We start from the raw sequence: 23,274 nt of genomic DNA, 5'->3' as shown, positions 1-23,274 counted from the left end.
CTATTCAAATACAATCCTAGAGTAGTGTGGAAGAATCCCTGAAGGGTCAGCGTTTTATAAAAATGTTCTTTTGATGAAAAAGTATTTTCCCATTGCTGAGCTCTCTAAAGGTAGCAAAGGGTACTACCCAATATGGCCTGGCCAGAGCCAGCTGTAATATTTAGGGAAGATCAGGTAGAGATCACATTGAGCTGCCTGGGATAGTACTTGTTCTGTTCGGTTTAATATCATTCCATTTCAAAATAACACGAGAGAACAGTTTACATGGAGCTATTGCCCAATAATACCAGACCACTCTAAAAATAGCTTTCACCTGTACAAACATAGCAGGCTAGATAGTAGATATACACTTTACTCCTACTTTGTAACTCCAGAACTCCACTGAACAATTGCTCCTTAGCCCATTCAAGATTGACAATTCAACATCATGCTTGCCTGAAGGAACCCATCGAACAGCATCAAATGAACTTGACAGAGAACTTGGCCACCAGCCACTATTAGTGTTACTGAGAACAAACGGTTCATTTCAGAAGTTGAACATGAACTCCTTCATGCATTCAAGGGAACTAATACAGCTTCAGTTAAAGCAATGAAACTGCTTTACACTGTCACCTGCATCCCCATGTAGGCCTATACACAGTCAGACAGTCATATAGAGTCCTGACCTCTTCTGATGAGCCACCAGTACAGTACACAACCTTCAGATACATGTTGGGCTCCCGAGTGGCGCAGCGGTCTAAGGCACTGCATCTCAGTGCTAGAGGCATCACTACAGACCCTGGTTCCATTGCAGGCTGTGTCACAACCAGCCGTGATTGGGCGAACCATAGGGCGGCGGATAATTGGCCCAGCGTCGTCCGGGTTAGGGTTTGGCCGGGGTAGGCAGTCATTGTAAGCAAGAATTTTTCTCAACTGACTTGCCTTGTTAAATAAAAAAAGAACATGTTATTGTGAGAATGTGTGTTGAGAAGCAAAGGGAGAGAGAAAACAGAACAGGTGTTTTCCTCTAGACAAAACATAGCATCTTGGAGCGGAGGAGTATGACAGGCCAGAGAGACAGCAGCCAGAGGAGAGGGAGATCCCAGCCCTCCTCCTCAACGGTCAACAACACATTCCACTGTGCAGCAGATAGATACCGCCACACAGCATAGCCAGCCTGGTGGTCCTTCTCCCCCACAGCACCAGTTCAACACCTCACCACAACGCCACCTTATGCTCCTACTCAAGTGTAGTGACTCACAATAAGACCCTGTATTTACAGTATCAACATTCCCGTCTGAGCACTAATACCTCTTGACGCTGGGCCACGAGTCTTTGGAAGCGACATTAATTAAAGGATGGGTGTGGGGCTCTGGTGACCCTTAACAGAGATCAGCAGGGGGTTGTGGGTAGAAACAGACTCCAGCTGGAGGTGCCAATAATGTACAAGTCAAACACGAGAACCGGGATTGGACAGCTTTACCAGTAAAAGCCACCCATGTGTGGGCCCATTAGCCATCTCACGCGAGGGCTGCCGTGGATGAGACACACTGTTGTTTTAAGGCTAGTGTGTGGTGATCGGCTGAGAAAGGCTGGCGGTCGACACTAAAGCTACGGGAGAGGTTTGGACGGACGCCCGCTGACTATTCCTCAAAGTGTTTGATGGCCGTTGTGAAGATCTGCCAAAACAACCACTGAAATATAAACCGTTGAGGAGTCAACTACCACACTCCTTATATGTGATGCTTTACGTTTGATGCCAACGCAAACAATGTAAAGCCAGAGGATCTGAAGACTAAAGAGGGCGAGACAGAGAGAGAGGATGGACAGAGAGAGACCGAGAGGGGATCTGTGGGTATGGGAACCCAGAGTAGGGTTCACCCACAGTAGCGGAGAGGCAGACACAGAACCTGCCTGAGAAAGCCATTTACTCTACAATATACCCTCCTCTCCTCCCCACCTTGATGTCCAATGTCACTTCATATCTATTGCACCATTCAATTGTTCTAATATAGCACAACTACCACCACAGAGCATCAGATAAACAAGAATGAGCCAAGAACATGAAAACCATCAGACCTAAAACCCCTGAATAGAGGGAAGAGTCAACTAAACCAACAGCAGACGTCACTATGTTCAGTCTGGCACTGTTGTGGTAGTCACTATGTTCAGTCTGGCACTGTTGTGGTAGTCACTATGTTCAGTCTGGCACTGTTGTGGTAGTCACTATGTTCAGTCTGGCACTGTTGTGGTAGTCACTATGTTCAGTCTGGCACTGTTGTGGTAGTCACTATGTTCAGTCTGGCACTGTTGTGGTAGTCACTATGTTCAGTCTGGCACTGTTGTGGTAGTCACTATGTTCAGTCTGGCACTGTTGTGGTAGTCACTATGTTCAGTCTGGCACTGTTGTGGTAGTCACTATGTTCAGTCTGGCACTGTTGTGGTAGTCACTATGTTCAGTCTGGCACTGTTGTGGTAGTCACTATGTTCAGTCTGGCACTGTTGTGGTAGTCACTATGTTCAGTCTGGCACTGTTGTGGTAGTCACTATGTTCAGTCTGGCACTGTTGTGGTAGTCACTATGTTCAGTCTGGCACTGTTGTGGTAGTCACTATGTTCAGTCTGGCACTGTTGTGGTAGTCACTATGTTCAGTCTGGCACTGTTGTGGTAGTCACTATGTTCAGTCTGGCACTGTTGTGGTAGTCACTATGTTCAGTCTGGCACTGTTGTGGTAGTCACTATGTTCAGTCTGGCACTGTTGTGGTAGTCACTATGTTCAGTCTGGCACTGTTGTGGTAGTCACTATGTTCAGTCTGGCACTGTTGTGGCAGTCACTATGTTCAGTCTGGCACTGTTGTGGCAGTCACTATGTTCAGTCTGGCACTGTTGTGGTAGTCACTATGTTCAGTTTGGCACTGTTGTGGTAGTCACTATGTTCAGTCTGGCACTGTTGTGGTAGTCACTATGTTCAGTCTGGCACTGTTGTGGTAGTCACTATGTTCAGTCTGGCACTGTTGTGGTAGTCACTATGTTCAGTCTGGCACTGTTGTGGTAGTCACTATGTTCAGTCTGGCACTGTTGTGGTAGTCACTAATCTGTGTCTTATCACCAGTGCTGTCACTTGGTGCTGGGTGACAGACTCCTCCTAGAGGGGAGTCACCTAAGCCCAGAGGGCCATCCGTCCTCCGCGGGGGACATGGGGACACAATGGTCACATCACAGATGGGGGGGGGGGGGGGGGGGGCAGGAGGAAAAGGTGTCCCCTTACCCACACGAGGACTACTGGCCCTCTACCAGGCTGATACAGATTCAGGTTTATTGTCCTACAAGAGGGAAATCTTATCACAGCTCACATTTGGGCATAGTGAGAAAACTAGGCTGTCAGTTTCATCTATACTGCCACGGGGAAGAAACAAACCGGGGAATGTGTGTGTGTGTGTGTGTGTGTGTGTGTGTGTGTGTGTGTGTGTGTGTGTGTGTGTGTGTGTGTGTGTGTGTGTGTGTGTGTGTGTGTGTGTGTGTGTGTGTGTGTGATGCAACGCCACTTGGGTTGTTGTGACCGACACTACGACGTCATTAAGTCACCAAAAAGCAAAATGGTACGTGTGTTCTTCCAGGTGTCCAATCTAAAGCCATAAGTAGGTGATACCTGATCTCTCCAAAACATGTCAGAGCTTCTGTTACCACAGAAACATGTAGACTAGTAGAGTATGAGTAATGTTCTAGATGAAGGCCTTTACATCAAGGAGAGATGTGAGGGAAATGGGAGCTCTAACCCACAGACAGAGATGGAGGCGGTGTTTCATGGAATCCACAACCCTGTAAGGCAGTAGTCAGACAGGCACAGCAGGAGGGTTACTGTACCCTGCCTCGGCCACTCAGCCCAAAATACACACACCAAGTTCATAGGCTCAGTTAGCACAGCATGAAACAAAGAAGGTCTATAAAGCCCATTAATAAAACTCTGCAGTGCTTTAACGAGAGCTCTAATTGCTACTGTTTTTCAGTACGACGGCTGGCTAGTGTAGCAGAATACAGGGTAGTATTCATGCCTGCCTAAAGGTGGTATAATCCCCATTCATCCAACACGTATCTCACCTCTCTCACATATAGACCTAACTTGATTTATTCTAGTAAAGGAGAGGAAGTTGACACTAATGGCTGAGTTCACAGAAAGCTTGAAAAAGAAAAGGAGAGCCACACACTCTAGGACAGGGGTGTCAAACTCATTCCACGGAGGGCCTAGTGTCTGCAGGTTTTTGGTTTTTCCTTTCAATAAAGCCCTAGACAACCAGGTGTGGGGAGTTCCTAACTAATTAGTGATGTTAATTCATCAATCAAGTATAAGGGAGGAGCGAAAACCCGCAGACACTCGGCCCCCCGTGGAATGAGTTTGACACCTGTGCTCTAGGAGTTCAGATGTTATCATTTAATATTCTAATAACCAGCGTTATTCAATTATTACATCTGAGCTCCTAGAGTGTGTGGCTCTCCTTTTCATTTTCAAGTGTTCTACTCCGCTAGCCAGCGCCTCGCCTAGCCAGGTGTTCTACTCCGCCAGCCAGCGCCTCGCCTAACCAGATGTTCTACTCTGCTAGCCAGCGCCTCGCCTAGCCAGGCGTTCTACTCCGCCAGCCAGCGCCTCGCCTAGCCAGGCGTTCTACTCCGGCCAGCCAGCGCCTCGCCTAACCAGGCGTTCTACTCCGCCAGCCAGCGCCTCGCCTAACCAGGCGTTCTACTCCGCCAGCCAGCGCCTCGCCTAACCAGGCGTTCTACTCCGCCAGCCAGCGCCTCGCCTAACCAGGCGTTCTACTCCGCCAGCCAGCGCCTCGCCTAACCAGGTGTTCTACTCCGCCAGCCAGCGCCTCGCCTAACCAGGTGTTCTACTCCGCCAGCCAGCGCCTCTCCTAACCAGGTGTTCTACTCTGCTAGCCAGCACCTCTCCTAACCAGGTGTTCTACTCTGCTAGCCAGCACCTCTCCTAACCAGGTGTTCTACTCTGCTAGCCAGCACCTCTCCTAACCAGGTGTTCTACTCTGCTAGCCAGCACCTCTCCTAACCAGGTGTTCTACTCTGCTAGCCAGCACCTCTCCTAACCAGGTGTTCTACTCTGCTAGCCAGCACCTCTCCTAACCAAGTGTTCTACTCCGCTAGCCAGCGCCTCGCCTAACCAGGTGTTCTACTCCGCTAGCCAGCGCCTCGCCTAACCAGGTGTTCTACTCCGCCAGCCAGCGCCTCGCCTAACCAGGTGTTCTACTCCGCCAGCCAGCACCTCGCCTAACCAGGTGTTCTACTCCGCTAGCCAGCACCTCGCCTAACCAGGTGTTCTACTCCGCTAGCCAGCACCTCACCTAACCAGGGGTGTTTCTTTTGCCTCCTGACAGAATGAACATGAGTAGCTAGCTACAACACTGTTTTTAATGATAACATTGTCGGAGGAGGGTGTTAAACGTGTCGATTCACAGTCATGCTGCACGCCTCGCCCGATGCCAAGAGGAGATGTGTGTCTGTGTGGACTAAGTGTGGCACACATCACACCTGTGATCGGAGCCAGACAGCTGGGGGGGCTGAACGCCTCAAAGGAGACAATTACAGAGTATTATACAGCTGTAACACGTCTAGTCAAGTCTGAGCCTCGGAGCATGTGGCTCCAGAACAACACTGTAGACAGCACGTTCAGCCTCGGAGCATGTGGCTCCAGAACAACACTGTAGACAGCACGTTCAGCCTCGGAGCATGTGGCTCCAGAACAACACTGTAGACAGCACGTTCAGCCTCGGAGCATGTGGCTCCAGAACAACACTGTAGACAGCACGTTCAGCCTCGGAGCATGTGGCTCCAGAACAACACTGTAGACAGCACGTTCAGCCTCGGAGCATGTGGCTCCAGAACAACACTGTAGACAGCACGTTCAGCCTCGGAGCATGTGGCTCCAGAACAACACTGTAGACAGCACGTTCAGCCTCGGAGCATGTGGCTCCAGAACAACACTGTAGACAGCACGTTCAGCCTCGGAGCATGTGGCTCCAGAACAACACTGTAGACAGCACGTTCAGCCTCGGAGCATGTGGCTCCAGAACAACACTGTAGACAGCACGTTCAGCCTCGGAGCATGTGGCTCCAGAACAACACTGTAGACAGCACGTTCAGCCTCGGAGCATGTGGCTCCAGAACAACACTGTAGACAGCACGTTCAGCCTCGGAGCATGTGGCTCCAGAACAACACTGTAGACAGCACGTTCAGCCTCGGAGCATGTGGCTCCAGAACAACACTGTAGACAGCACGTTCAGCCTCGGAGCATGTGGCTCCAGAACAACACTGTAGACAGCACGTTCAGCCTCGGAGCATGTGGCTCCAGAACAACACTGTAGACAGCACGTTCAGCCTCGGAGCATGTGGCTCCAGAACAACACTGTAGACAGCACGTTCAGCCTCGGAGCATGTGGCTCCAGAACAACACTGTAGACAGCACGTTCAGCCTCGGAGCATGTGGCTCCAGAACAACACTGTAGACAGCACGTTCAGCCTCGGAGCATGTGGCTCCAGAACAACACTGTAGACAGCACGTTCAGCCTCGGAGCATGTGGCTCCAGAACAACACTGTAGACAGCACGTTCAGCCTCGGAGCATGTGGCTCCAGAACAACACTGTAGACAGCACGTTCAGCCTCGGAGCATGTGGCTCCAGAACAACACTGTAGACAGCACGTTCAGCCTCGGAGCATGTGGCTCCAGAACAACACTGTAGACAGCACGTTCAGCCTCGGAGCATGTGGCTCCAGAACAACACTGTAGACAGCACGTTCAGCCTCGGAGCATGTGGCTCCAGAACAACACTGTAGACAGCACGTTCAGCCTCGGAGCATGTGGCTCCAGAACAACACTGTAGACAGCACGTTCAGCCTCGGAGCATGTGGCTCCAGAACAACACTGTAGACAGCACGTTCAGCCTCGGAGCATGTGGCTCCAGAACAACACTGTAGACAGCACGTTCAGCCTCGGAGCATGTGGCTCCAGAACAACACTGTAGACAGCACGTTCAGCCTCGGAGCATGTGGCTCCAGAACAACACTGTAGACAGCACGTTCAGCCTCGGAGCATGTGGCTCCAGAACAACACTGTAGACAGCACGTTCAGCCTCGGAGCATGTGGCTCCAGAACAACACTGTAGACAGCACGTTCAGCCTCGGAGCATGTGGCTCCAGAACAACACTGTAGACAGCACGTTCAGCCTCGGAGCATGTGGCTCCAGAACAACACTGTAGACAGCACGTTCAGCCTCGGAGCATGTGGCTCCAGAACAACACTGTAGACAGCACGTTCAGCCTCGGAGCATGTGGCTCCAGAACAACACTGTAGACAGCACGTTCAGCCTCGGAGCATGTGGCTCCAGAACAACACTGTAGACAGCACGTTCAGCCTCGGAGCATGTGGCTCCAGAACAACACTGTAGACAGCACGTTCAGCCTCGGAGCATGTGGCTCCAGAACAACACTGTAGACAGCACGTTCAGCCTCGGAGCATGTGGCTCCAGAACAACACTGTAGACAGCACGTTCAGCCTCGGAGCATGTGGCTCCAGAACAACACTGTAGACAGCACGTTCAGCCTCGGAGCATGTGGCTCCAGAACAACACTGTAGACAGCACGTTCAGCCTCGGAGCATGTGGCTCCAGAACAACACTGTAGACAGCACGTTCAGCCTCGGAGCATGTGGCTCCAGAACAACACTGTAGACAGCACGTTCAGCCTCGGAGCATGTGGCTCCAGAACAACACTGTAGACAGCACGTTCAGCCTCGGAGCATGTGGCTCCAGAACAACACTGTAGACAGCACGTTCAGCCTCGGAGCATGTGGCTCCAGAACAACACTGTAGACAGCACGTTCAGCCTCGGAGCATGTGGCTCCAGAACAACACTGTAGACAGCACGTTCAGCCTCGGAGCATGTGGCTCCAGAACAACACTGTAGACAGCACGTTCAGCCTCGGAGCATGTGGCTCCAGAACAACACTGTAGACAGCACGTTCAGCCTCGGAGCATGTGGCTCCAGAACAACACTGTAGACAGCACGTTCAGCCTCGGAGCATGTGGCTCCAGAACAACACTGTAGACAGCACGTTCAGCCTCGGAGCATGTGGCTCCAGAACAACACTGTAGACAGCCTGTTCAGCCTCCGCATGTGGCTCCAGAACAACACTGTAGACAGCCTGTTCAGCCTCCGCATGTGGCTCCAGAACAACACTGTAGACAGCCTGTTCAGCCTCCGCATGTGGCTCCAGAACAACACTGTAGACAGCCTGTTCAGCCTCCGCATGTGGCTCCAGAACAACACTGTAGACAGCCTGTTCAGCCTCCGCATGTGGCTCCAGAACAACACTGTAGACAGCCTGTTCAGCCTCCGCATGTGGCTCCAGAACAACACTGTAGACAGCCTGTTCAGCCTCCGCATGTGGCTCCAGAACAACACTGTAGACAGCCTGTTCAGCCTCCGCATGTGGCTCCAGAACAACACTGTAGACAGCCTGTTCAGCCTCCGCATGTGGCTCCAGAACAACACTGTAGACAGCCTGTTCAGCCTCCGCATGTGGCTCCAGAACAACACTGTAGATAACCTGTTCAGAGGAAAGATCAATGCCCAAAAACATCTGATAGAAACTATCATGCACTTAATTTCTATAAAGAACTTTAATAGGGAGCTGCAGTATCACAACATTTTCAAACGCTTTTTGGATCAAGTGCCTTGCTGTCTATTTCAATGTTACGCTTCTGTTAACTTTTTACTCCACAAATTGTACTACAAGAGCTGTTTTTCAGACAGACACTGACGCCTTTAAATGTGTGGACTAACAAGTGACTGCATCACTCTTAAGTAACTGGTCAACAACACAGGGTGAGCAGGGGAAATGACCCTCTCCTTTGTAGTTTGTGATTAGTTTACCAGGTGTTATGATCTGAGGCTGAGCACGCTCACACTTTGGTGGTAGGGTCCAGTAAGGACAGAGAGGACTTCATCTCACACACACCTAGCGCACCCACCACCACACACACACAAAGCTAGCACTGCGCAGCCACCACCACACACACAAAGCTAGCACTGCCCAGACACACACACACAAAGCTAGCACTGCCCAGACACACACACACACACACACACACACACACACACACACACACACACACACACACACACACACACACACACACACACACACACACACACACACAACCACACAAAGCTAGCACTGCCCAGACACATATCACACCTCACTGTAACCTCACAGTTCTACTTCAGTTAATTTATTGTTTTAACCAATTAGGAGAGGACGCACTTCCACAAAATATAGATCTGCTTTATCGCAACGTGTGCTTTTACAAAATCTAAATTAAGTTTTACTACTTTAATTGCGAACTGTTCAGAGTTTTTCACAAACTAGCTGACTGAGGAAAAATGTAGATTCAGGAAGGGAGCCCACTAAAGCAGTCCAAATGTATATATATATATATATTTTTTTTTACTTCAGTCAAATGTACTGTGTCACAAACAAACAGCTCTCCCGACCCGCCCTGTCCTGCAATGAGTCTTCCTGCCCAGGGAAGTGCACTGTAACCCAGATTTGCTTTATAGGAAATTGGCGCAAAGGCATCCACACAACTACTGTCTGTCTGTCCTTTCACACTGAGGCTGCATTCATACGTGTGTGAGTGTGCATATCTTAAACCAGACTCCTATAGGACATAGTCATACTATGATATGCAGTTTCCTGCCTTTGGGTTTAGCACAGGAAAGAATAGTTAATCACACCAAGTCGAATGCGGTGGACTGGAGTCCTCAGGAAGTTTACTATAATACACACACAAGTCAATTTGTCCACAGTTCTTTGGTTTTTAAGCGGAGCTCCATACTGAGACGTGAACAGCTCCATCCATCCATACACTCATTATTTCAGGCTCCGCTACACAATCTGACTGGAGAAAGAAGGAGCAAGAAACTAGCAGCACAATATCATCTCACAAAACCAACTTTTTTCCCCTCTCATCTCTGTTCTTATCTCTCTTTCTCAAGATGGAACATTCTGTCTGATGACAGCGAATTAAACAAAGAGAATGTGTTCTTGAATCTGATAAGAAGTGTGTCAGACAGTGCGATCGTCACACTGGGCCAACTCTGGGCAACTCCAGATGAACAGGATACAGACACACTTAGGCACCACACTAATCTGATGTCTTGACATCTGCCTGCGGTCTAAATCATTCCAGTATGCTTCCCTCTGTTGAGAGTGTGTGTGTGTGTGTGTGTGTGTGTGTGTGTGTGTGTGTGTGTGTGTGTGTGTGTGTGTGTGTGTGGTGGGGGGCGGGGCTTGCTTGGTTTAGTGGAGACCACACAAATCGGTGTCTTCGCCCCTCTGTCTGGGGGTGTGTGATGGTTAAAGGAGGCTGCTAGGCTCTTCATGTGGTTTTCTATTAAACAGGCTATTCAGTCTTGACAGAGGCAGACGGGGCTCTGTTTAGAAGGGGGGGGGCGGATTTGGATATTTCCCTGGAGAGTACAATCCATCTCTCACTCATTCATCATCTGCTATTCAAGTCTTTCATTTTGTTGTTTAATAACTTGTGCCTCTGACAGCCTGTCTAAAATCTGCAAGGCTGTAGACAAGGACACACACACGGCAGGCTCACTGCTCTAATGATGTCATAAAAACAGTAGTTCACAGAGCGGCGGGAACGAGGGACCTTTCAGGGGCTAACTCAAGCCAGATGTGCTACATGTCAGTCTGATAAGAACCACGTCCAACATGGTCAAACGCACGCGCACACACTCACAAATCACTGGATCCATCGCTCCACAGATTGAAGAGGAACAATTATGGAGGGAGACTAGATGTCTGGTCCCCTGGACACACTACTAACAGCATGAAGAGGAGAATACCTAGAGAACAGCATGTTAAAACCTCTAGCAGCTTTTCCTTCCATTCCTCCAACACTACGTGGTGGTCATATATATGTTGCCTTAAATTAGACACTCCCTCCTCTCTGTCAGTACCTGCTGCTAATCCAGGCAGGTGCAGTCAAACATGGAATGAGTGCTGTCACAAATGTGAGCATCCACCCCAATCCTAACTGACAGCATGAGGCAGTTTGAGTGCTGTGAAATTCTACTAGGCGCCAGGATTCAAAGTGGCAAACTGTCTCGACACGAGCATGGCTCCCGTAGAGGTTAGATGATTAGATCTTTGTTTAGGGAGGCAACAAGGCCAAGTGTTAAATTGATAATGTGTGCGTCACCGCGTACAACTTCACCCAAAACAACATGCGATTGACAGAAGGGTCCGTGGCAGGGCAATTGGAACAGTGAACTCACTGGGCATTGAACTAAACTTTCCATTTGTCACAGAGAAAGAACAGCAAAGGAAAAAGGGGAGTGATCGTTAGCTGGGAACCCACAACTGGGTTTTGCCATGTTCCTAGTAACCACTGTCATTCAGTTGAGTACATACGGTAGAACCCACCCAGGAAATATAGACTACTGTAGGCCTACATGGTGTAACTCTTGCTGTGCTCCAGGGCAGGACTGGCAGGCAGTGGCAGTGACCAGTGCAACCACATTCTGAGAAGCACACACACACAGTTGTAAGCTAATGCTCAGAGTCCCGTCTCACACACAGCCAGCCAGCGAGCTAGCCAGCAGCAGGAAACACAGCCCCGCGAGCTCAGAGCACATCCTCCCATTGTTACTGCTGCTACAGCGCTCTACTGGAGGGAGACCATAGGCTTTGTACTCAACCAGCTAATCATTGTATAGCTGCATCTACACTACTGTTCTATCACTATCGTCTCAACATCTACAAAACAAACAGACAAAACAAGCCAACTTATATCATATTTAAAAAGCGCTAAAGGAATGAGAACGTCTGTTTAGTTCGAGGGCCAGTCTGTCTACCTCCAGATTGGGGAAAGATTAATCAGAATAGCTTCCCCAGGCCTTGGGTTGTCATCAGTGGGGGGAAATGCTGGACAATGAGCAGCAGGACTCCCCTGTGAGGTGGAGTGGAGAGAGAGGGTCAGGATATCCCCCTGTTCTTCCTCATTTGGAACCCAACAGTCTTGTCCCCACGAAGCCCTTTAGGTGAACATCTGCAGCATAACAGCCTGGAGTAAACACAAAACTAGGCCTGTCAGAGCAGAATCAAGGGGACAAAAGTTAGGCAATTTAAGCTCTTGTCCCAGAGATGACGTTCTGGCCTGTGTGCCTGCATCGCCTTGACAATCATTAACTGTGTGGTCTTGAGATAGCAGCAGTAGAGCAGCTGGACAGCCCAAACTGGGTAATAGCTCAGTAGAGAACCGCCCTAGGTTCCTTACATAGCGGGTCACAGCAATATGATGAACTGGTGTGAGCTGGAGGCTTATTTGGTCTGAGTTTCTGGCAAAAGAGAAATCATACATTTTGAATGAGCAGCCCTGCAAAACATGGAATTTAAACTGAAAATAATACTTGATTAGAGAAAACTCTACAGGCGTCAAATATGAAAGACGGTGTGAAGCTTACAGCAGTAGAGAACACTGAGCAAGTGGAACAGCAGCACATACTGGAGGACTATTACCTGTGTCTTCCCATCCTCAACCCCCTCTTCTGCCAAAACGGCTACACACCACCCACCACACATACACAGTCACACCGGTATTTAACACACACAGACAGAGACAGAGAGAGAGCGCCTTACCGACTCGTCCTTCTTTCCAACCACAGAGAACCACATGGTGTAGGTAGATAGTTCCCGCTCGGCTAGAACTGGCTCGCGCTCAGGCTCAATTAAAAGTCCACAATGAGGGGCAGATCACAGCCCAGATGTACTGTGTGTAATAATCACACAGTCAGAGACCAAAACAAAACAGCTAACGAAGGAGGAGATACTAAAGGAGATACTAGGTGCGGCGCAGTGGGAGAAAGAAAGAGGTCCACACTACATTCTACTGTAGGACGCCATATGACAAATAATCAGCAGCCAGCCAGAGTAGGAAATACCATTTACAGACTTAAGTAAACAGTCCACCAGCGTTAGCCACTCGCTACTCTGCAACAGTTTGGGTAAACTTTCAGAGCACTACCCAGCTGTGTGTTCTGCACTGGGCAAATTACTCTTCTCTCACACTCCCCCTCTCTCTCATTCCTTCGCCTCTCCAGTCTGCCTCGGACTCGTGCCTTCCTTCTGTCTCCTGTCCTCCCCTCCCATTTTCCCCTCCCTCTGCTCTCTCCCCACCTCTCTCGGTCTTTCTCCCTCCACCTCAGGTTGAAAATAGCAGTAAAAACAGAGGGTGTGGCCCCCACCTCCTCAAATACAAAAACTGTGCTTTGAAAATAAACAGTTCAGGGAGGCCCCTCTATTCTACCCCCCCCCCCCCACTCATCCTCCATCTGCCACCCCCACACCATCCATCCGCCCCCCTCCCCCCCACCCCTACACATCCACCCCCCCCCACACACCATCCACCCCCCCCCCCCACTCCTCCATCCGCCACCCCCACACCATCCATCCGCCCCCCCAACTCCTCCTCCATCCACCGCCCCCAACTCCTCCTCCATCCGTCGCCCCACTCCTCCTCCATCCGTCGCCCCACTCCTCCTCCATCCGCCGCCCCCCCACACCATCCATCCGCCCCCCCCACACCATCCATCCGCCCGCCCCACACCATCCATCCGCCCGCCCCACACCATCCATCCGCCCGCCCCACACCATCCATCCGCCCGCCCCACACCATCCATCCGCCCGCCCCACACCATCCATCCGCCCGCCCCACACCATCCATCCGCCCGCCCGCACCACACCATCCATCCGCCCGCCCCACACCATCCATCCGCCCGCCCCACACCATCCATCCGCCCGCCCCACACCATCCATCCGCCCGCCCCACACCATCCATCCGGCCGCCCCACACCATCCATCCGCCCGCCCCACACCATCCATCCGCCCGCCCGCACCACACCATCCATCCGCCCGCCCCACACCATCCATCCGCCCGCCCCACACCATCCATCCGCACGCCCCACACACCATCCATCCGCCCCCTCTTCTTCTCAGACTCTCATTCATCTGTCAGTGACAGTCTAAAGCCTTAATGTCCACCAGATGCGTCAAAATCTTTGCGTTCCGGCGAACGTCATTCATTGCCAATGGAGCAGTCCGCAACGCGGCGTTGGGGCTGTTGCACTAGGCTGTGGTGTGCTTTACCGCGTGGTGGTACAAACTACAAAGCTAACCACTTTCCAAGTTAGCTTAGAAATTGCTAGCACCTAGCTCCCCCTTTCCAGCTAATTATTTCACATTCAACTGCCCAGATAATCCAATCATATTGGCAATGTGTCTCCATGCAACATTTTTTGCATGGAGGCCGCGGTAGAAATCGGTGCTTTGGTGGAACAGGGCAAGGAGGCCAGAGACAGGGAAAATGACCTTCTCCTCCATGCTGCAAACCTTTCTGCAGCCCTGCAAAGCACATGTGCGTCAAGTACCAAAAATGCTGACTAGACATCCGGCAAAAACAACTTACGGCAAAACGTATACGCATCTGGTGGACATACGGCAGAAACACACTCCAATTAACCCACACAGACCAACCCGGGTCAGACCTGGGCTATAATGGTGCCAGCTGAAACATGGCAGTCACACACACACACACACACACACACACACACACACACACACACACACACACACACACACACACACACACACACACACACACACAATCCGGAGTTACGGCAGGCTAATGTAGTAAACAAACACAGAAGAGAACCCAGTACAACCTAAGGCTCTTACATCCATCCTCACCAACACTGCTAGAAACAGCATGTTCCACCGGCAATGTTGTTGAACTGAAAATGAGGACACCTTCAGGCAGGTTCTTGACAACAATTGAGAGAAGGGCTTATTTTGGATTATTTGTGTGTTCACCAGGCAGTAGTCATCAAGTCTGCTTGAGCATGGACGCAACAAATGTCAATGTTTCTGGGTTATTTCTTAATTGAATCTGTGTATTTCTTATCAGTCACATAACACTTCCCTTCCAGCCAGGAAGTCACAAACCTCTTGAAGGAGCACTAGTGGGTATCGACAAATACATTATCAATAATAAAAGGAAAGGATTAAAAGATGTCTTACCTTGGCAGCCACAATGCTGAGGCCCATGCCATTGTGCTTCTTCAGGGTGACCGTCACAACTTCCGGTTCCTTCCGCATTTGCTGCAACGAGAGGACACAGCAGCGTTAGCTTAGGAGAAATGTACTGAAAGAGCTAGAGTGCAGTTGGTGTCAACGGTGGGATCCGGCGAGCAGGTCAGTCAGGCTTCTACAGGGCTCTCAGAGCTGGGAGCTCTCTCCTGGACGTTTCTCAGGCAGAATGAGGCGCTGGATGAGGGAGCAGAGGGATAGGCGCAAAGCAGGGTCGTCATACAGAGAGAGAGCTGGAGAGGGAGAGGAGTCAAGAATGAAAGCCACATGCGCTTGGCTCCAGAGGATCTCAATGGGATCGTTTAAAAAGAGGGCTGCCTGGGAGCAGGGTGGGGAGAGGGAGAGGGCAGGGCTTTCCACACAGACTGCCTCTCGTCCCTATGGCACTGAACACATTGAGACTCAACAGCCCCAAAGACACAAACAACTCTTCGCTGAGCTATGCTGTACAGCCACATAGTTCAGAGACAGAGAGTGGATACAAAGCCACATTAACAGGGATCTGGTGGCATTTCTCATCGTGTGATGTGGTGTAGAACAAGTCTTTCTGAATGCCATTGGAGTGATTTCACCAAGTGCTAGAGGGCAGGGTGATGCAGGGTTCAGCTGGCTACAATGAGTAAAGAAAACATTCATTCAGACAACAGATATTCTGCAGTAAGAGACCAACTCTTAACTCAAACACCTGCCAGTGTGAGCATGTTCTCCAGAGAGAACGTGTTTTTAGGATGACAAAAGTCTGACTGCTCTAGGCTAGCTACAGTAACACCTCCTGTCTGGACTAGTGACCAGGGAAACCTACCCCATTGTTGTTCTCCTCTGGGATCCCCTGTGTCTCTGTCTTATTAACCCTGTAATGGCTGCTAACAGCGGTACTCTATGGAACACTAGAGTAGTGATTCTGGAGCAAGGCAGTGGAAACATGAGGCGGGGTGCCGGGGTCACCCCGCCTGACACACGACCAAGAGGCCATTAATCAAAACCTCAGCGGTGCTTAAACGGTTTGGGCGCCCTCCTCCTCTCCCCTCCTCTCCCTGGTCCCTTTACTACTGTGGGGGCTGGGGCTAATGCCCACCCTGAGCTGAGGTTTGAAGCATGAAAAAGGAGAGCTGGGGGAAAAAAAGAGGGTAAATATACAGGAAGCAGTGTCATTTCTTTTTTTGTGTGATTAGGGTGAGAAGGGTATAATTTACTGCCGTTCCAGAGCTCTCTGGTCACTTATTGGTCTCTGTGGTGTAATTGGTGTTGATTGAAATCGAGCAGGAGGGAGTGTGTGTGTGTGTGTGTCTGTGTGTTGGGGGGAGGTCTGTTAGTGTTAAGTAGAGCAGGGCAGAACGGTGATTGCATGACAGCAGCATGGGACATTAACGTTTACCATACGATCGTTGGAAACAAGCGATGCCAAAACATTAAGCCACAAACAGAGAAGTTGAGTAATTGAAATATATTCAAGTGTTATAAACAGCTAAAAGCAGCAGCCTATTCATTCCTCTGTGCTTCTCAGTTACTTAGTAATATGGTGGCTAATGTACAAGGACATGTCTGCATCATGACTAACAGGCACTAATGTGCATGATCATGCAGCTCAATGTAATGGTGTCCTGCATAGTCCTACAGCAGTAACGGTCGGAGGGACACCTACCAGGTTGGAGTTGTCTGCAGAGAAGTGGCTGTCGCAGTCGACTCCTTCAAAGTGGATGGTCCAGGTCCCAGGGGAGTGTGGGTGAGGGGTTAGCCGACAGAATCCTGCACAGGACACGAGAGGAAATCACAGTTATCTTCTTCTACTTAGTACAGATCTGAGACTACAGTGACCCGGCAGCAGGAACAACTCTTGGAATCTCTCTCAAACACTCTGATGAGGACAGGAGCAAACAGCTCTCCAGTCTCCTCTTACATAGCTACTACATTCCACTGCCTACGCGTCAACAAAACAAACACAGGCCAGCCCAGCCTCTGATTGGTTCACAACTTTAGGTTTAGACAGAACACAACCGCTGTGACATTCTGGAATAGAGTGTATTATTGTTTCCTCCTCCACACAAGTACCTCTCTGACAAAGGGGGTCCAGGAACTCCTGGAATCCGTTGGGAATGTTCCTCACGACGTCGCAGGAGTAGCCGTCCTCGGGCAGTAGGAAGGGCAGCTGCAGGTCAGGGTCCTCCTCTAGCTGGACCTCTCGGCCGTCGCTACGGGCCAGTTCATCTGCTGTGTTCTCCGCCACGGCAACCACGTGGTCTATGAGCTCCTATAGGGGGAGACACCAGACGGACCAATGGGGGCTTAGTTACATCAGAGGAGAGGGATGTGTGTAATAGTCCTTTGACTGTTTCCTCAATATTCCACAAAGTAGAAACAGCTATCTGGACTGGAAAAGGGAGCTAGGAAGATCAGTCAAGTGGGGAGCTTAGCTAATGTTTACCCCAAAATGACAGCTCAAACTCCAACATATTACAACTATGGGAGGAGACTTGTGTTAAGCAATACTTCAAACCACAAACCCCTATTTCTCCACTTCAGAGTCATTCATTGTAACTAGTGTGTGAGTGCGCACGTGAATAGAGGAGTGTGTTGTCATGTCTTACTGGGGGGATGTAAGGCTCGTCAGGAGCACAGTGGTAGTTGGTCATGAGGGCGTTGAGCTGCAGGGAGTTCAGCTTGAAGCAGGTGTTGTGGATGTTCTGCACGTCCTGCATAGAGTACTTGTCCATGGTGAGGAGAGTCGTAGCCTGGGGAGGAACAACACAACAGAGTACAATTAATGACAGAGAAGAACTTGAATTATAGTGACCTGTTGTCCACGCTGAAGTCCTTCCCCTACAACTTTCCTAAGGCACAACGGATCCTAAAGGATCACCCAGAGCTGCTGACAAGTATTCAATAGAAACCATTCTTCTGAGGTGGACGAGCCTGCCCTGCCTACAGTAAGTCACCATATGGAAAACACTGGGTAGCTAACAGGTGTGCCATGCTGGACAAAGATAGGTGGATCATACCTGTACGATGCGACTGAGGTGGCAGTCGGCAGCCAGCTCCAGGCCCTGTTTCTCTGCCCAGGCCTCGATGTGGCTGAGCTGCTGGCGGAGGATGGCGCCCCAGTAGTGTGAACACAGTCCAGAGTCAGCCTCCATCACCAGCTTGTTGAACAGCCACATGTTGATGAAGTGGAAGAGCTGGGAGAACAGCTGGATGGTCAGCGCCGCGTTGACACGGCAACGACGCAGCAGCGACATGGCGCCCGTCAGGGTGTGCAAAACATCCTCTACGTGGGGAGAGAGAGAGATGGAGGATGAGGAATGCATTTTTACATTTCCACTACTGCTGGAGTGAATAACCAGTCCAAAGTTTCAGTTGATTTCTATACACTATGTCCCCACTAGAGGGCTCACTTTAAAAAACAATCAGAGTTACATACGGTGTAGCTGTGAATGTAAATAAACTCCACAAAAAAAGAAAGATCCTTTTTCAGGACCCTGTCTTTCAAAGATAATTCGTAAAAATACAAATAACTTCACAGATATTCATTGTAAAGGATTTAAACACTGTTTCCCATGCTTGTTCAATGAACCATAAACAATTAATGAACATGCACCTGTGGAACGGTTGTTAAGACACTAACAGCTTACAGACGGTAGGCAATTGAGGTCACAGTTATGAAAACTTAGAACACTGAAGAGGCCTTGCTACTGACTCTAAAAAACACCAAAAGAAAGATGCCCAGGGACCCTGTTCATCTGCGTGAACATGCCTTAGGCATGCTGCAAGGAGGCATGAGGACTGCAGATGTTGCCAGGTCAATAAATTGCAATGTCCGTACTGTGAGACAGCGCTACAGGGAGACAGGACGGACAGCTGATCGTCCTCGCAGTGGCAGACCACGTGTAACAACACCTGCACAGGATCGGTACATCTGAACATCACACCTGCGGGACAGGTACAGGATGGCAACAACAACTGCCCGAGTTACACCAGGAACGCACAATCCCTCCATCAGTGCTCAGACTGTCTGCAATAGGCTGAGAGAGGCTGGACTGAGGGCTTGTAGGCCTGTTGTAAGGCAGGTCCTCAACAGACATCACCGACAACAACGTCGCTTATGGGCACAAACCCACTGTCGCTGGACCAGACAGGATTGGCAAAAAGTGCTCTTCACTGACAAGTCGCGTTTTTTTCTCACCAGGGGTGATGGTCGGATTCGCGTTTATTGTCGAAGGAATGAGCGTTACACAGAGGCCTGTACTTTGGAGCGGGATCGATTTGGAGGTGGAGGGTCCATCATGGTCTGTAGCGTTGTGTCACAGCATCATCGGACTGAGCTTGTTGTCATTGCAGGCAATCTCAATGCTGTGCGTTACAGGGAAGACATCCTCCTCCCTCATGTGGTACCCTTCCTGCAGGCTCATCCTGACATGACCCTCCAGCATGACAATGCCACCAGTCATACTGCTTGTTCTGTGCGTGATTTCCTGCAAGACTACCATGTCCACCGAAGAGCCCGGATCTCAACCCCATTGAGCACGTCTGGGACCTGTTGGATTGGAGGGTGAGGGCTAGGGCCATTCCCCCCAGAAATGTCCGGGAACTTGCAGGTGCCTTGGCGGAAGAGTGGGGTAACATCTCACAGCAAGAACGGGCAAATCTTGTGCAGTCCATGAGGAGGAGATGCACTGCAGTACTTAATGCAGCTGGTGGCCACAACAGATATTGACTGTTACCCCCCCCTTTGTTCAGGGACACATTATTCCATTTTTGTTCGTCACATATCTGTGGAACTTGTTCAGTTTATGTCTCAGTTGTTGAATCTTATGTTCATACAAATATTTACACATGTTAAGTTTGTTGACAGTGAGAGGACGTTTTTTTGTTGTTGCCGAGTTTACAAATGTAACAGTATCCCCACTGTGGCCTGGATGAGTTTAATGTATACAGTATATATACAGTATATATGCACAGTAAGAGTGTCAGACCGTGTATGAACAGAGGTGAGTCACCTATTTTGGGCCTTTGAGGGTTCTGTTCCTCTGGGTCGTCCAGGAAGGCAGGCATGTAGTTACTCAGGTCAGACTGCAGACACTGGACCAGGTACCTGAGAGAACACAACACATTGGTTCTGTATGGTCCACATGGATATGGATAAACAAAAGACACATACAATGCATATACGACCACCTACATAAAGTCAAACACACATACGTTCCCTTGGCCTGAGAACAACACACACACACACACCCACACTTCCACTGCCCTAACGGGGCTTCCTCTGGAATCCCACAGTACATCAGTGGTCTGGCCTGGCCGGCACGGCCACCGCTCTGCTCCGGAAAGACAAAGCACCAGTTGTTTCAGCTAGCCATTCCAGGGAGCAGAACAGAGGGAACAGGGGAATGGGAGAGCCGTGGAAACTGTTTTTACTGGGACCTTTCCTCTCTCCCCAGGCCCATACAGCCATGCTCCAGTCTGGCCAACACACGCCAGGCCCAAGACATTCCACGTATTCACAGCTCCCCTTTGTGTTCCTGCATCCACACACAGACTCCAGAAGCAGTACGGAAAAGTCCAAGATTTACTTTCTCCAGATCCTTACATGGTCCGAGCTGAAGCAACACAATTATCTTGCTTAACCCCCTGACCCTCGGCTACTTTTATTGCTCATGGGACAACTCAGGCAGAAGTTAGCATGGGCCACTAACCACTAGCTAGAACATTGTGAACGAGAGCCATTTTTCCATGGGCAGCAGACATCTATATTTTGTTTTCTCACTCAGGAGAATCGATGCCAGCAATGGCAGGGTACTTCACATTTTGATCTAGAATTAGCATAATAATTGTCCAATCATACTATTACTCACATGTGGTTTGATTTAGCCCTGATGGCGTACATGCAGACATGGCATACACAGGACTGACAGGGTAGTGTTGGGAGGAGGATAAGGTAAAGCCTGGTCTCCAGGTCATGGGTGAGAAAGGGGGGAGAAGTGATCAGAAGACGGACAGGAACAAGAAGTGGGAATGATGGGGCAAAGAGGAGTGGAAAGAAGACAAACAGGGGCAGTTAAAGAGGCTGGCCAAGAAGACGGAGGAAGAACTACAGAGAGGAGAGGACCAGGGGTTAGGAAAGAGACGGGGCCAGAGGGTAGGGAGGAAGTCGGGGCACTCACTTGAAGGCCATCTGGACGAGGTGTGCCAGCACGTCCTGGGCGTCTAGTGTGATGCGCGACAGGTCCTTGTCCTGCTTGATGAAGTTGAGCAGCTCTGAGGCATTGGCCATCCAGAAAGCCAGGGCCCCCGCAATGTTCTTCTGCTTCTGGAATACACCAATCACAGAGTAGGACAGACCGAGAGAGAGAGAGAGCAGGGGGTCAGAGAGGAGCTATAGACAGACACGGGGTGAAGGGGGGACTCTCTCAGACTCACAGCCATGAGCAGTAGCAGCACTCCAGGGATAGACTCGTGCACCTGCCACCCTACCCCACCCCACCCCAATCCAAGACGTCCAGAACCAGACACTGGCCCCCAGTCACAGCCTCTCCCAGAGGGTCCGTTTTGGAGGGGGGGGGGGGGGGGCTGTGCAGAGTAGACTACTGGATTAACAGGCTCTTTGTCATATTAAAGTTGAGGGAATAAACATACTGTACAGCTAATAGGCACAGATCTAAGATCAGTTGACCCTCCCCCAATCCTAACCATAACCATTTAGGGAAAACTGACGTTAGAACAGTGCCAACAGGGAATTTTATTCCACTTATATTTTCTTGATAGCTTCTGTGTGGAGCAGTTCTCTGCATGTCCTGATATAAATGCGGTCTACTTCCTCTAGTAGTAGCTACTGCATCTCTGCACAGGGACCACATTCCACATCAACCAGTATACAAACAAATACTGGTCTGGGATGGACATTCAGCTCAGTACTCATGTATTTTACCCTGTGAAGCTGTTCTTGAACACCTCTAACATTTAGCAGAGATAAACAGGATTAAACTGAACAGGCTGCTAGTGCTTTAGAGCCCAGTGTCTGGTCTGTGTGATGAGCTAATGTCACCTTATCTCAAAGAATAAGGGATACACAAGGTCTGCCCGACTTGTCTCGGCCGGCGCTGGTCCCTGTATATTCCACACTCGTCTATCCCCACAACACCCCCACTTCAGAATGGCCACAGAACAGAACGCATCCAAAAGAACCATGTTAAACCACAGACAAAATTAAAAATGTAGAAGGGAAAAATTCAACAAAAGCAAAAGAACGTTGGGGTTCGTCTCTCATCCACACGGAAGTGCAGTAAAGCATGAGGTCAAATGGAAATGACAATTATTTCAATGTTGCCACAATCAGAGATTTGTTGGAGTTGTTTTTAGTACCACATGTTCCAGGTTGAAGGCTGAATGAGGGTTATTATGTTGGTGTTTTAGAGTCCAGCTGTAGGAGAAGGGATTATTTGGCGGTTTGGTTGAGGGGTTTTTGGTTTCTGTTATGGAGAAAAGAAGCATGGAGGACTGAGCGAAGCTTGACTGAGTCGATAGATGGCGAGACTGAGTGAGAGATGAGAGAGAGAGCACTCTCTCCCCTAGCAACGTGTTAGGTGTCCTACCTGGTCCGCTTCAGGAATCTCCTGTCACAGAGGTGAGGGAGGAAACAAACAGACAGACAGACAGACAGACAGACAGACAGACAGACAGACAGACATCCCACAGGACAGAGAAAGACTGTCAACAAAAACCATGGCATGGACAGAGATTCACTCACAGGCATCTCAACAGAACACAACACACAACACACATGGTCATGTGCAATACACATGAACTCCACTTTGGTAGTGTATGGGAAATGCTTTTTCCTTTAAATATAGCAAGAGAAGGCACAGCCTACTTGCAGAAACTAGTTTTGAATGTACCCACAATTCTGTTCCCTGTAGGAAACAGGGACATTGCTGTGCATATTTGATTTTTTAAGGAACACAGATTAAATGTCCAATGTCCCTCATGGAGGTTTAAGACTTGGATTTCCAAAATCATCAGAATAAAAATCCATCTTTAAATGGGTTTAATGACTGTAAGCCTGATTTCTATAAG

At 49.8% G+C, this 23,274-nt stretch overlaps 1 protein-coding gene across 22 annotated transcripts in view; it reads right to left on the bottom strand.

Moving 5' to 3' along the window:
* Positions 1-23,274, bottom strand: part of LOC129817489 (afadin-like) — a 130,154-nt gene that overhangs the window by 18,895 nt on the left and 87,985 nt on the right. For 15 of the 22 annotated variants that reach the window (XM_055872780.1, XM_055872765.1, XM_055872775.1 and 12 more), the window contains 8 exons: positions 22,794-22,814; positions 21,366-21,511; positions 20,199-20,293; positions 18,204-18,469; positions 17,793-17,936; positions 17,257-17,455; positions 16,850-16,953; positions 15,139-15,219 (listed from right to left, as the gene is read on the bottom strand). In XM_055872780.1, coding sequence (XP_055728755.1) covers positions 15,139-15,219; positions 16,850-16,953; positions 17,257-17,455; positions 17,793-17,936; positions 18,204-18,469; positions 20,199-20,293; positions 21,366-21,511; positions 22,794-22,814 — 1,056 coding nt within the window. The remainder of the gene's footprint in view (positions 1-15,138; positions 15,220-16,849; positions 16,954-17,256; positions 17,456-17,792; positions 17,937-18,203; positions 18,470-20,198; positions 20,294-21,365; positions 21,512-22,793; positions 22,815-23,274) is intronic. The other 7 variants (XM_055872768.1, XM_055872787.1, XM_055872774.1 and 4 more) reach the window with 1 other exon arrangement.

This window comes from Salvelinus fontinalis, chromosome 20 (genome assembly GCF_029448725.1).
Source record: "Salvelinus fontinalis isolate EN_2023a chromosome 20, ASM2944872v1, whole genome shotgun sequence".
In the NCBI taxonomy this organism is placed as follows: Eukaryota; Metazoa; Chordata; class Actinopteri; order Salmoniformes; family Salmonidae; genus Salvelinus; species Salvelinus fontinalis.
Note: the sequence above shows the minus strand (reverse complement) of the source record. Positions and strands in the feature narration are given on the sequence as shown.